A 13,594-nucleotide genomic window follows, 5' to 3' on the forward strand; every position below is an offset into this window, starting at 1 on the left:
GTATGAGAAATCTACTACTATCATTAAGAATGACTAGCTCTTTTAAGCTGTAGACAACAGAGCACTTAACAGAGTCTGGCACAGAATAGGTAAGGCTTGTTGACTTGATTGGGGGCTATTCTTACTACCTGATTAGCCCACTTCCTTTATGGGACCACAAATGAACTAATAAATGGGAATGGCCCTACATGAGGGGACTAGGAGAAAGATTTTTTATTTTATTATACCCCTTCTTATATAGTAGGTCTTATCAGATCAGGGAGATACTGGGGACAGAGAGCCTGTGTTAAAGCTAATAAATACTTTGTGATGTTTTTACATACAGTATTTCCTAAAGTCAGGCTTGGTGGCCATCATTCTTTTCTAAAATAAAGGTTCTTCTAAATCTAAACAATTGGAAAGACGTTAATTGCTCATAGGTAGGATGAACTAATATAATAAAAATTACAATCCTATCTAAATTTACTTATTCAATGCCATACCTATCAAACTACCAAAAAAACTTTTTTGTAGAATTAGAAAAAGTTATAACAAAATTCATCTGAAAGAACAAAAGATCAAGAATACCAAGGGAACTAATGAAAAAAACATGTGAAGAATGGAGGCCTAGCAGTACCAAATCTTAAACTGTACTAAAAACATATCATCAAAACAATATGGCATTGGTTAAGAGACAGAAGGATAGATCAATGGAATAAACGTGAGGTAAATGACCTCAGCAAGCTAGTGTTCAATAAACCCAAAGACCCCAGCTTTGGGGATAAGAATCCACTATTTGCCAAAAACTGCTGGGAAAATTGGAAAACAGTATGGGAAAAATTAGGCTTAGACAAACATCTCACACTTATATCAAGATAAATTCAAAATGGATAAATGACTTAAATATAAAGGGAGAAATTATAAGTAAATTAGGTAAACATAAAATAGCATACCTGTCAGATCTATGGGAAAGGAAAGAATTTAAGACCAAGCAAGAGATAGAGAACATTACAAAATATAAAAAGAATAAATGAGTATTTTAAATTAAAACATCTTTGTACAAACAAAACCAATATAACCAAAATTAGATGGGAAGCAACAAACTGGAGAAAAAATTAAATTAAAATCTCTGACAAAGTTCTGATTTCTCAAATTGATAAGGAACTAAATCAAACATACAAGAAATCAAGCCATTCCCCAATTGACAAATGATCAAGGGACAGGCAGTTTTCACATGAAGAAATCAAAACTATTAATAGGCACATGAAAAACTGTTTTAAATGCCTCCTGATTAGAGAAATGAAAATCAAAACAACTCTGAGGTACCATCGTACACCTAGCAGATTGGTCAAAATGACAGTAAAGGAAAATAATAAATGTTGGAGGGGATGTGGCAAAGTTGGGACCCTAACGCATTGCTGTTGGAGTTGTGAAATGATCCAACCATTCTGGAAGACAATTTGGAATTATGCCCAAAGGGCTTTAAAGAATGCATGTCCTTTGATTCAGCAATATCATTACTAGATCTGTACCCCAAAGAAATAATTAAAAATGGTTGTACAAAAATATTTATAGCTGCACTTTTTGTGGTGGAAAAAATTGGAAAATGAGGGGGTGTCCCTCGATTGGGGAATGGCTGAACAAATTGTGTTATCTGTTGGTGATGGAATACTATTGTGCTGTAAGAAATGATGAACTGAAGAGTTTCTACATGAACTGGAAGAACCTCCATGAACTAATCTAGAGAGAAATGAGCAGAATCAAGAGAACATTATACACAGAAAGTGAAACATTGTGGAACAATCCAGTGTAATGGACTTTACTACTAATAGCAATGCAGTGATCTAGGACAATGCTGAAAGACTTATGAGAAAGAATGCTATCCACATTTAGAGAAAGAACTGTGGGAATAGAAACAGAAGAAAAATGTATGACTTGCTTATATGGGTATATTATTTGGGGTTTTGGTTTTTAAAGATTGCTGTAATGTAAAGATGAAGAATATGGAAATAGGTATCAAGTGATAACATTTGTAAAACCAATAGAATTGCTTGTTAGCTCTGGGAGGAGGGAGGGAAAGAAAATAAGTCATGTAAACATGGGAAAATGTTTTTAAAAAATAAAAAATAAAGGAAGAAAAAAACCCCAAAAAGTACATCCCGTAGGTAGGAAGGGAGAGAGGGAGAGGAAGGGAAAGGGGGGGGGGGGAAAGGAAGGGAGAGAGGGAGGAATGGAAAAAAGGAAGGGACGGAAGGGAGGGAGGGACGAAAGGGAGGGAGGGAGGGAGGGAGGGAGGGAGGGAGGGAGGGAGGGAGGGAGGGAGGGAGGAAGGAAGGAAGGAAGGAAGGAAGGAAGGAAGGAAGGAAGGAAGGAAGGAAGGAAGGAAGGAAGGAAGGAAGGAAGGAAGGAAGGAAGGAAGGAAGGAAGGAAGGAAGGAAGGAAGGAAGGAAGGAAGGATTTTATCAGTCTTAAAAATGAACCTCAATGTCTCATTTTTTCTGAATGAAATAACTGGCCAATAGTCAAAAGCAAAATTGCTGCACTACTGAAATGTGTTTATAGATAGTTTAAAATCTTCCTTTTAACTTTTTCCTAATTTTTATCTAACTTTTTTCAGTCAGGGTCATAAAAAAGGAGAAGATAAAAACTGAAAGCCCACCAAAGCCAATAGTTGAACCTCTTGTCCTAGTTCTAGGAGGTCACTGCTCAAAATAGAGAACATTTTCTTTTCAGTCCCTAACATAAGTGTTTTAAAAGTCTGTTTTCTTAAGTCCATTATTCTAAACATGAACACATATCCTTATAACAATTCTATAAATGTTAGTTTCCAGATTAGCCCAATAAAATACCCATAAAATAAATGTAACTGCACATCTATGATAAAAAAAGGTAGGGAAAAACACTATAATAATACCAGTAATTAAATTTTAAAACCCTATACATTCACAATCATTATACACATACATTCTTAAATTTATTTTAATTACACTCAAACATTTTTTATTTATCTTTAAATGCTAATGTGGAAGGAACTGAACAAAGAATATGTAGAGATCCTAAGAGGGGACTGCTAGGCAATTCCAAAGGCTTTAGAGCCTGAGGATAGTGGTGTTATTAAGTCAAGCATCATTTTAAAACTTATAGTTTTCCACAATGCAAGTATGTATTATTAGGTTTATTTTAATTATAATCGCTCTTGATCAGTATCAGCTTCTGCCTCACAAATAAAATGAATAGAGAAAGTGAGAAAGAAGAAAACAAATTCCCAAGATAACAAAAAAAGGAATGGGACAAAAGAGAGATAGAAAGGGTTAAATAAGATATGTGCACATAATGAGAATGACTGCCAAAGAAGAAATTTGAGCAGGGGGAGCTGCCAGAGAGGGAAGAAACACTGTCTGCCCAAGTTTCCCCCTGTAGTTTGGGATTTTTCTGTTCCCTGAAATAGGCCTAACAGGTAGAGAGCTCATTTCTGTAAGTTTTGATGCTCAACAAGGTCTCAACTTGGAATATGAATGCTAATTGTTCTCCCCTCACAGAATGGGCTTATGCTGGTATATAAGCTCTATAGACTATACCGCTTAACTGTTTAATGTCTTTCCCTGTCAACTCAACTATTTATTCAGCTTCTCCTTCAGGTCTGCTGTATGCTCAGAGCTATGATAGGGATTGGGAAAAAGAAAATTCCTAAATCCGAGCATATATCTATTCTATTAGTATATCTATATCTATTGGTAAAGACATTCAACAACAGTAGAATGTTGCTATACAAGAAATTAATTAATAGAACGGTGCCAACTCTAACAATCCTAAGAGTTCATGTAAGAAAAGGATCCGTGTGTTTTGGCACAGCTTCAAGGAGCTCTGATGTGATCTGGCCCTAAGTGATAGGTTAAATTTTGATAGAGTAGGATAAGGTTAGGCATTCCAGAGATAGAGGAGGAGAAACATATTGTTTGCAGGAAAAATTAAGATAATCATATTAAATGCATTTGGAACAAAGAAAATTTGCCCTGATTTAAGGAGTCACTTCCCTTGAGTTCATTTGGGGACAAAGACTACACCAAGTTTTTCAGATAACTAAAAGTCTAAAATAAAATGGAAAATGTTATAAACATCATCTCATAAGTTTTAGTGAAAAATAAAAATTAAAAACAGCAAATTCTCTATCACTGGCATTTCCAGAGAACTAAGGCATAATACCTTCAACACAGGAACTGGACAATGTGCAATGTGTGTTATAATTGCAAAACATAAATATTTGTCTTACAAATAATAAAATGAATGGATCAGTTTAATGTTGGGGGAAAAGCAATTGTTTGTATATTTAGTTTCTCTCTCTCTCTCCCTCTCTCTGTGTCTCTCTCTCTCTCTCCCTCTCTCTGTGTCTCTCTCTCTCTCTCTGTGTCTCTCTCTCTCTCTCTCTCTCTCTCTCTCTCTCTCTCTCTCTCTCTCTCTCTCTCTCTCTCTAAGGAAGGAATACAAAGACAAAAAAATAAAAAACAATCCCATACTCTCCTAAGGGGAAACAACACATATGAGGATATGAATGTGTATGGGTACACACATAAAATACTGGCAGAAAAAATAAAAAGTGAAACCCAAAGTAATTAGGGAGGGAGAATACCAGCACATGGGGAGGGAGACTTAGGAAAGATTTTATGGAGAAAGCAGTATTTATGCTGCATCTTGAAGGAAGAGAGGGATTCCAAGTGGAGGTGAGGAGGCAGTACACTCCAGGCAAGGGTGTAACAGCCAGTGTCAGGGAATGGATAAGACAATATCATATGTAAAGAAGAAAGAGAAAAGTCCAGTTCAGCTATCCTATAAAAAGGGGATAGGGGAGAAATAACTCATGAGGCTGAAAAGACAGGATGGGGTCAGAATGTAAAAAGCTTTAAAAGCCAAAGAGAGGCAACAGGGAATAGTGTGGACAGTGCTACAACTATGGTAACCAGGTGAAGGACAACTGGAGAAGGCAAAGAGAACAATTAAAAGACACTGCAATAATTTAGAGAAAAGATGAACTAAGGTCTTGAACTAATGTGGTAGTTGTATAAATTGAGAAGAATCAGCTTTAGAGGGTAGAGACAGCAAGATTTGAAAGTGATTAGATAAAATAAAATAAAAAAATAAAAAAAAACTGATTGGATATGGGGTATGAGGGAGCATGAGGAATCAAAGATAACACCAAGGTTGCAGAACCTGGGAAGAATGACAATGTCTTAGACTAATATAATAAAGTTTGGAAGATGGATGAGTATGTGGAGAAAATAATGATTTGTATTTTAGTTATGTTGAATTTGGGATGTTTCTATGCCATACAGTTTAAAATGCCCAATAGGAGGTGCTATGTTACTGGAGCTCAGGGAAGAGATTAGGATTCAATATATAGACAGGGGAATTATCTGTTTAGCGATGATAATTGTATTTATTGGAACAGATGAACAGCACAGAACTTCTGAAGGAAAAGTCCAGTTCATCTATCCTATAAAAGGGGGACAGGGGAGAAAGGACAGAGCCTTGAAGAATGCCTACAACTAGGAGGCATGATGAATTAACAAAGGAGAAGCATTAAAGAGTAGTGGGGGGGAAGGAGAGGAAGGAGGTTCCAGAGGAAGAAGGTAGTCAACACTGTTCCAAATGTAGCAAAGCGTTCAAGATGTCTGAGGACTGAGACAAGTCCATTAGATTTGGCAGTCACATAACACTGAATTCTACAATATTCTAAAATACTTTGTTTTTTAAACCCTTATCTTCTGTCTTAGAATCAATTCTTTGTATTGGTTCCAAAGCAAAAGAGTGGTCAGGGCTAGGCAATGGAGGTAAGTGACTTGCCCAGGGTTGTCACACAGCTAGAAAGTATCTGAGTCCAGATTTGAAACTAGGACCTCCCATCTCTAGGCCTGGCTCTCAATCCACTGAGCCACCCAGCTGCCCCCTAATATACTTTTAAAGATATGTAGTATGATATATTAAATAACATTCTAGAGGTCCAACTTTGGGAGACAGAAAGATCTGGATTCAAGGCCTTCATCTGAAACATACTAATTATGGGACCACGGGTAAGTCATGAAAACTCTCAAGGTCCCAGGTAATTCTCTAAGACTTTAAACTACATCAGTGTTAGCAATCTGCATCAGTAGCAGGAATTTCTATACTGGGAGTTCCCTATACCAAAGAAATTATAGGTACAGATAGATACTGTGACATGTCCTTAAAAAAAAAATTCTAGTACTATAATATCATACATACAGCAGTTATTTTAAAATGTTTACTGATTTGATTTGAAAAGGAATAAAAGCAAAAGGGTGGAACTGATGAGATACGATAAATTGATGGAGCTTCCACTAAGTGCTCTAGGCCCAGGAAATCTTAGAAGCTATCCAGAGCAGGCCCTTTGACCAATGAGACAGAGAATATGCAGTGGGTTATATTTACAATGAAGGGGCAATTCCAAAATGGACAGTTTCTATTTACTTAGTGACTCCTAAATCTTTTATGAAATAAGAAGAAAATTATTTAAAAGAACAACCAAGGAAAGGCATGAGACCTACCTTTGGAGACTGGTTTAGGTTTTACCTTTTTCAACTAAATCTCTTTATATAAGCAAAAACTTATACACTCATCTTGCACCAACGTTTGTCAAGTAGAAGCAACCAAACAACGAATCATTTTTATTTTAAGGAAATAAAATCCCAAAATGAAAAGAATAAGTCCTGAAACAGACTCATCCAATAAGGTACTTACCAAAATCTGAAGCTCTTTTTCCAAATCATCTTTCATTTGACTCACTTCACTCAAATTTTTCTGAAGATTAATGAGCTTTAACTCTTTCCCTTGTAGTTCTTTTGTTATGTGACTAGCCTAACATGGATCATTACATGGAATAAAAGCAAACAAAAAAGGGAACAAAATGAAGGGGGGGAAATTAAAAACTAAAAAAAAATTATGAGAAAGTAAACATGGCAGAACAAAACTGAAGGAAATAAAGGCATGTGTTAAAATATTTTTAGTAATAAGAAGCCAATTATGAAACCATAATTCTACACAGAATCAGTTAAGATTTTCTAATAACTATTCCTTAATTAAGTATCAGTAGATACTTAATTGAAGGGCTTGATATAGTTTTATAGGATTTTTTTTTTGATATCTGAATATTAGAAATCATGACATTTTGTATACTGAAGCAATATTTATTCAGTTTTTAGTTTTCTGGACTTTAAAAGCATTAGGTCAGAGCCAGAAAACTCTACTTAAATATGAACTTTAAAATATCAGTCATATGGATTGTATGTAATTATCTCATTTTTGTTTTATCTTTGTACCATAAGAGGAGATTTGCCAAAATTCCTCATCTAACTTCTAATCATTTTCGACGAAAGTAGTTTCTACAAAACAACAGATTCTAGTCCCAATTCTGCCATTTAGTATCTATGGGACATAATATTTCTGAGACTCAAGTTTCCTCAAGATAATTATCAAGCACAAATAAGAATGTATATGAAACAGCTTTGTAAAGTAATATATCGTACAAATGAAGAGCATTTTTATTACAAGAAGAGCCAGAACGTAGTGGATAAATAAAAAGTTAGCATGTCTTGGCAGAACTAAACACAAGTTAGATGAACTTAGTCAATCTACTCCAATCAAAAATGAAGAATTAAATGAACAAACAGTGGTATGTTACATACATAAAACTGTCACTGAATAATCGAGATTTTTGAATGAAGCATAGCAGAGTGCTATGTAATGGAGTTACTTGTGTCTTAAGGTTATTTAAAAACAATTTTTTTTAACCCTAACCTTTTGTCTTAGAATCAGTTCTAAGACAGATGAGCATCCAAGGGTAGGCAATCAGGGTTAAGTAACTTACTCAAAGTCACAGAGCTAGGAAATTCTTAGGTCACATTTAAACCCAGGTCCTTCCTGACTCCTGGCCTGCTGCTCTACCTACTGTTATACCTAGCTGCTCCATTCGTACAGTTATTAATGGTATGAGCCTAGGCAAGTCATCTAATTTGTGAACCTCCCATAACTCCCCAGAATATACAAAAAAATGGTTTGGTATCTGCCTAAGATTTGCCCCATTCAATAAAATTACAGTTTCCTTTGCATTTGAGTTGCACAAAACATTTTTATCAAACATTAATTTTCTAGGGAATGGAAAAGATTCAAAATGCAATCTCAATATCCTTTAATTTTTCTCAGTGATGTAGCATAGTATAATGAATGAAATCAGTGCTAGACTTAGAATCAGAAAATCTAGGTCTAAATCTCAGGCTCTGACACTTTCTAAAGCTTAAAACCAGTCAAATCACTCAGCTTTTCTAAGCCTATTTCCTCAAATCTAAATTAGGCCAGGGCCGCTAGGCAGCAAAAGACAGAGCAGCAAATCTGGAGTTCAAAAGACTTAGGTTCAAATCTACCATCAGACTCTTGTTAACTATGTGAACCTGGGCAAGTCACCCCAGGACTTAATCCCAACTGCTTGGTCCTCACCACTCTCCTGTTTTAGATTCCAAGAGAAGGGTTTAAAAACAACTTTAAAACCCAGCTCTGTTTTGTTAAGTGGCCCATTCTAGCCTTCCAAGAGAACTGTCACTCTTACCATTTCCAAAAGGACCATGTAAGTGGCAGCAATGGAAAAGTCCGACTTCTATGAATACACTTTTATGTCCAAAAGAAGAAATAAGACCCAGTGATTTCTAATTGGAACTAGTATTTCAGTAATTAGTATTTAAACTTGATCAACCATTTGCTCATTGACTCAACATTGCTTACTTACTGTATCTCAGGAAGCTTTCTGCTTTAATAGCTGATGATAGTGTTATGTAGCAAAATGGAGGAGGTTAAACTGAAACAAAAGCTCAACAATTCTTGTTTCAACAAGGCCTGTCAGCAACAAAAATGTTTTGAGAGCAGGGGCAGCTGGGTAGCTCAGTGGATTGAGAGCCAGGCCTAGAGACAGGAGGTCCTAGGTTCAAATCTGGCCTCAAACATTTCCCAGCTGTGTGATCCTGGGCAAGTCACTTAACCCCTATTGCCTAGCCCTTACCGCTCTTCTGCCTCACAACCAATACACAGTATTGATTCCAAGAAAAATGGTAAGGGTTAAAAAATTTTTTTTTTAATGTTTTGAGAACCCAAAAATCATAACACCCAAAATTAGAGATTAAGTTCCATGTTCCAGATTTAGAATTTTCTTAGATCTCCTCATATGAAACAAAGATACCTCACTCCATTGGGAATGCTACAAGCAATGAGTGAGTTTATACAGGGAATGGATATGAATGTCTTGAATTCAAAAGTAATAACAATGTAAAATGAAAACAACAAACAGAAAGCAAAACCTGAAGGATGTTGATACAAACCTTGCCACTTGTGGCAATTTTTTCCATCTCTAAGTTTTTAATTTGTTTCTCGGCTGCCTCAAGCTGCTGGCTAAGTTTTTCCATTTCCAATTTACCTTCGGAATTGGCTTTCCAAAGTGCATCAAGGTCCAAGAGTTTTTCTTCAGTAGCCTTGAGCTGCGATGTAAAATTATCAATAACCTTGGTTTGTTCATTGCATTTCGCTTGCAGTACCTTTAGCTCTTTTACCTTTAATTCCGCTTCCTGCAATTTGTTTAACGTGTCTTCCATCTCCACTAGATGCTGGTCTTCTGCTTTTTCCAGCTGGAATTTGAGGCCTTCTAAACCTTGCTCCTTCTCTTTAATGATTTTCATTAGTTTAGCCTTCAGGATTTCCATTTCTTTAGCATGAGCCGACCTTTCAGAGTCTTGTTTGCTTTTCAAACTCTCTATTTCATCCTGATAGTCTAGTTTCAATTTTTCAATCTGTGTTTTTAGCTCAGCAAATTCTGCTGTTTCAGTCCCAACACTTTTGCTAAATGAGATTTTGAGCTCTTCCATTGCCTGCTGATGTGAAGCAATGGCAGATTCTAGTTTTGACTTCCACAGAGCTATCACTTCAGAGTTCTCTTTGTTAGCATGATCAAGCTTGCTTTTCAAAGACTCATTCTCCTTTGTGAGCTTTTCAGATGCTGCATGAAGTGCCTTCACTTCCTTCTGATGACTTTCTTCTGTGGCTCCAAAACATTCCTTAAGAGAATTTATTTCATGTTGGTGGTCAACATGCGTGGCTTCCAATTTTTCCTGCAAAGAGCTTATCTCTTGCAAAAGAGAGAGTGAAGTGTCCACATCACCAGCTGGCTTACAGGACTCCAAATTTTTTCGAAGCTCAGCTACTTCCTCTATTCGTAATGTTAAGTCTCTTTCTAGTTCCATAATACGAGACTTTTCTGAAACTGTAGCCACCTATTAATAATAGCAGTCCAAAGAAAAACATGTCACTTAAATAACAAAATACAGAGATTTTCTTTAATACTGAAGTTATTTAAAAAGAAACCATCAAGAAATCTCAGCATCCATTAAAACAGTAAAAATACTTATATTTGTACTTAACACATTATTTCCAGCTGCTTTTTTCTTGGTATCTCAGTAACAATTGCATAAGGAAAATCTACTAAAAATCACTATTTTGGGACACTAAAGGAGTCTCAGTTTATCTTTTCCAAGTTCAACTAATATGAACAATTAACAATGTCCCTCAATTTCTACCAAAAATAAAGGGGATGAGAGCCTGTTCTCCAAGTTAAAAGAAAGAATTCTCTATCTTCTGTTACAAAAACCTGCCATACTTTATTCAAGAAAGGATGACAGTACCTAATCGATGTCAAAAGAAGCAGTAAGACAGACTCTAAATAACTTTAAGTGATAAATGTTTAAAGCAAAATAACTAAGTAGTTTAATTTCCTGTTATCTAAGTTAGGATGCAACTATACCCATCAGTTTTTCTCAAGTACATGATAAGAATCATTATTTACCTATCGTTCTAATGAAGTGTCCTCCAATGAGCCCCCTCTCTTAGATTTTCTAAGTCCACTATTGACTTGAACTAGATGGATTTGAATTTTATTTTGTTTCTGAGAATTTTTAGAAAGTTACTTTTAATTACCTGACTAATTAGGATCCCTGGGGACAAAAGCTAGCTTCTGGCATCAAAAGCATAGTGAAATATAGTGAAATTGGCTGCCTTTTTTCCTCACACACAAAAATTGATCTCCCAGGCGTCTGCACTAGCCACACCGAAGGCCTAGAATTCCCTCCTTAACCTTTACTTCATTGACTCTCGCCTCACTCACTGTTCTAAGGGATAGTGCAGGCAACATCTTCTGTAGGAAGCCTTTCCTGATCTCCCAACTACTTTGTCAAAAACTACTTTGTCCCTTTGTACAAAACTACTTTGATTTTAACAATTTTATATATATTTGTCTTGATTCACTTTATATTATGCTGTGTAGATTTATGTAGGTATCTGTTGTCTCCCCCTCCTTGAGGAGTAAGGGTTGTTTCATTCTTTGTACTTTGTATGCCCAAGTGCCTAGCACAATGCCTGGCACCATAATAATTGCTTATACTTGTTGACTGATTGAATAGTTTGACTATTATTATAAAAGATATTAAAAATGTACCAATAATCTCCAAATTTAAGGATGGTGACTTTCCCTGACTTAACATTCTCTCTTCACAATGCCTTTTACTAGAGTAGTAAACAAATAGAAAAAGCTTATTAAAATGACCACAAAGTACACAGAAAAAAAAAAGGGAAAAGTGAATCTAGACAGGATAAACTTGTAGATTATTCCAGAGTTGTACTGTAACTGATACTTTATAAAGTTTAAGGAAATAAACCTGACCTGCAGAATTCTCATAAATAAAGCCAGGAGACAAATACCGCAAAATCAGTAACAAAATATTGATGAAATCAACAGAGTACAGTCTACAGAATTTTAAGAATATATACCTAACAGGGAGGTTAATTTAAATCAGTCACAATGAAGCTCTTAAAACAAAAAATATTCAGGGCAGCTAAGGTGGCTCAGTGGATAGAAACAAGCCTAGAGACAGATGAGAGGAGGACCTAGGTTCAAATTTGGCCTCAGTCACTTCCTAGCTATGTGATCTTGGACAAGTCACTCAACTCCAATTGCCTAGTCCTTATAATACATATCTGCCCAGTAAAAGATGATTATATTGATTCTTAGTCAGAAGGTAAGGATTTTAAAAATAAAATAAAGCACATAATAATCTAAGTAAGTAAAAGCGGGGAGGGAATACCTTTTTTTGGGTGAATCTTAAATGGAATTGGTAAAGTCCTAAAAAATCACAATTCCTCCTGTGAAGTAGGAGGAAAACCTCTAATTGTATGTGATATTACATTAAATGGGTAATTTCATACCATAAGGAAGGCTTTTGCAAATTTAGGGTGGGGATTAAGAGAAGGCACTTATTAGAGGAGCCAGCATCAAACTGGAAATATTTAAACTGTATCTTTATATACATATAGTATCATTCATCAATGACAGCACCTGACAAAGCAAACTCCTTATAAAGTTTTACAGAAATGATAGCATACTTACCCAATAGCCATTTTTAAAAAACCCTTACTTTCCATCTTAGAATCCACAATGTGTATTGGTTCTAAGGCAAAAGAGGGGTAAGAGCTAGGTAATGGGGGTTAAGTGACTTGCTCAGTCACACAATTAGTAAGTGTCTGAGGCCAGATTTGAGCCAGGCTCAATTCACTGAACCACCTAGCCATTATCTTTTATGGCAACTCAATCCCATTTTCCCCTCCCAATTCCCAGGCTAATCCCTTGGCTAACTAAGAACTAGAGTTAAACCTCTGCTCTGTGTTTCAGTGAACTTTTGTTTTTCTTTCGTAAACCAAATACAGAAGAAATTTTCCAATTTGGGGCTGGGACAGTTAAAAAAAACACACACACAGAACAAAACCTTTTGATGGAGAATAAAGGAATTGTAGAGACAGATTATAAAAATCAGTGGTTTATCATCAAGAAAATTTTCTAAAAATATTAAAGGTTTTTAAAATTACAATGTAAAGTTTAATTAGCATAATTATTTAAAATTTCAAGCTTCAGGATACTGGGCAATTCGGCCATCTAGAAATCAAATGCTTGATTAAAATATGTAATTAGGACTTATTTTTTCTTTTAAGCACAAAGATGCTTATGAAACCAAAAGATTCACTTTGAAACTCCTAGTAGGCTCTAAGGTCCAAACAGAACCATGGGCTGATAGCCTCAAAAAGCCAGTGGTGGTCCTAGAACATGGCACCTGCTGCTTAATCATCCTCCTAGTCAGGGAGATTAAACCTATCAGAGGGCCAGAAAGCAGAATCTAGGATGCAAAGACAGATCAAGTTCCAGGAAACAAGGAAAAAAGGAGGGGCAGGATAAAAGGGAAGCCAAGACTCAGCCAATGCTCTACCCACTTCCCGCCAAAGAACAGGGAAGAAGGCAGGGAAAAAGCCAAAGCCTAAAATAGCAAAACGAAAAAGGCCCATGAAAGTCCAATCTCTACAAAAATGAGAGAAAAAGGATAAGTGATTGGTTGGCTCAAGTTACAAACTTTTAATTTGCAGCACAACCAATCCTGTTGTTTTTTTTTTTTAATGTACATATGGGTTGTATTATTTCTTAACTCAATTTGTATAAAAAAGAGCAGTTAACATTTTTGGAGACTAATGT

General features: G+C 35.8%; 1 protein-coding gene across 24 annotated transcripts in view; it reads right to left on the reverse strand.

The window, feature by feature from the left end:
- The window catches only part of CLIP1 (CAP-Gly domain containing linker protein 1), a 162,715-nt gene that overhangs the window by 68,617 nt on the left and 80,504 nt on the right, over positions 1 to 13,594 (reverse strand). For all 24 annotated transcript variants that reach the window (XM_056821831.1, XM_056821829.1, XM_001364467.4 and 21 more), the window contains 2 exons: positions 9,354 to 10,298; positions 6,730 to 6,846 (listed from right to left, as the gene is read on the reverse strand). In XM_056821831.1, coding sequence (XP_056677809.1) covers positions 6,730 to 6,846; positions 9,354 to 10,298 — 1,062 coding nt within the window. The remainder of the gene's footprint in view (positions 1 to 6,729; positions 6,847 to 9,353; positions 10,299 to 13,594) is intronic.

The sequence above is a fragment of the Monodelphis domestica genome, chromosome 3, assembly GCF_027887165.1.
Source record: "Monodelphis domestica isolate mMonDom1 chromosome 3, mMonDom1.pri, whole genome shotgun sequence".
Taxonomy (NCBI): Eukaryota; Metazoa; Chordata; class Mammalia; order Didelphimorphia; family Didelphidae; genus Monodelphis; species Monodelphis domestica.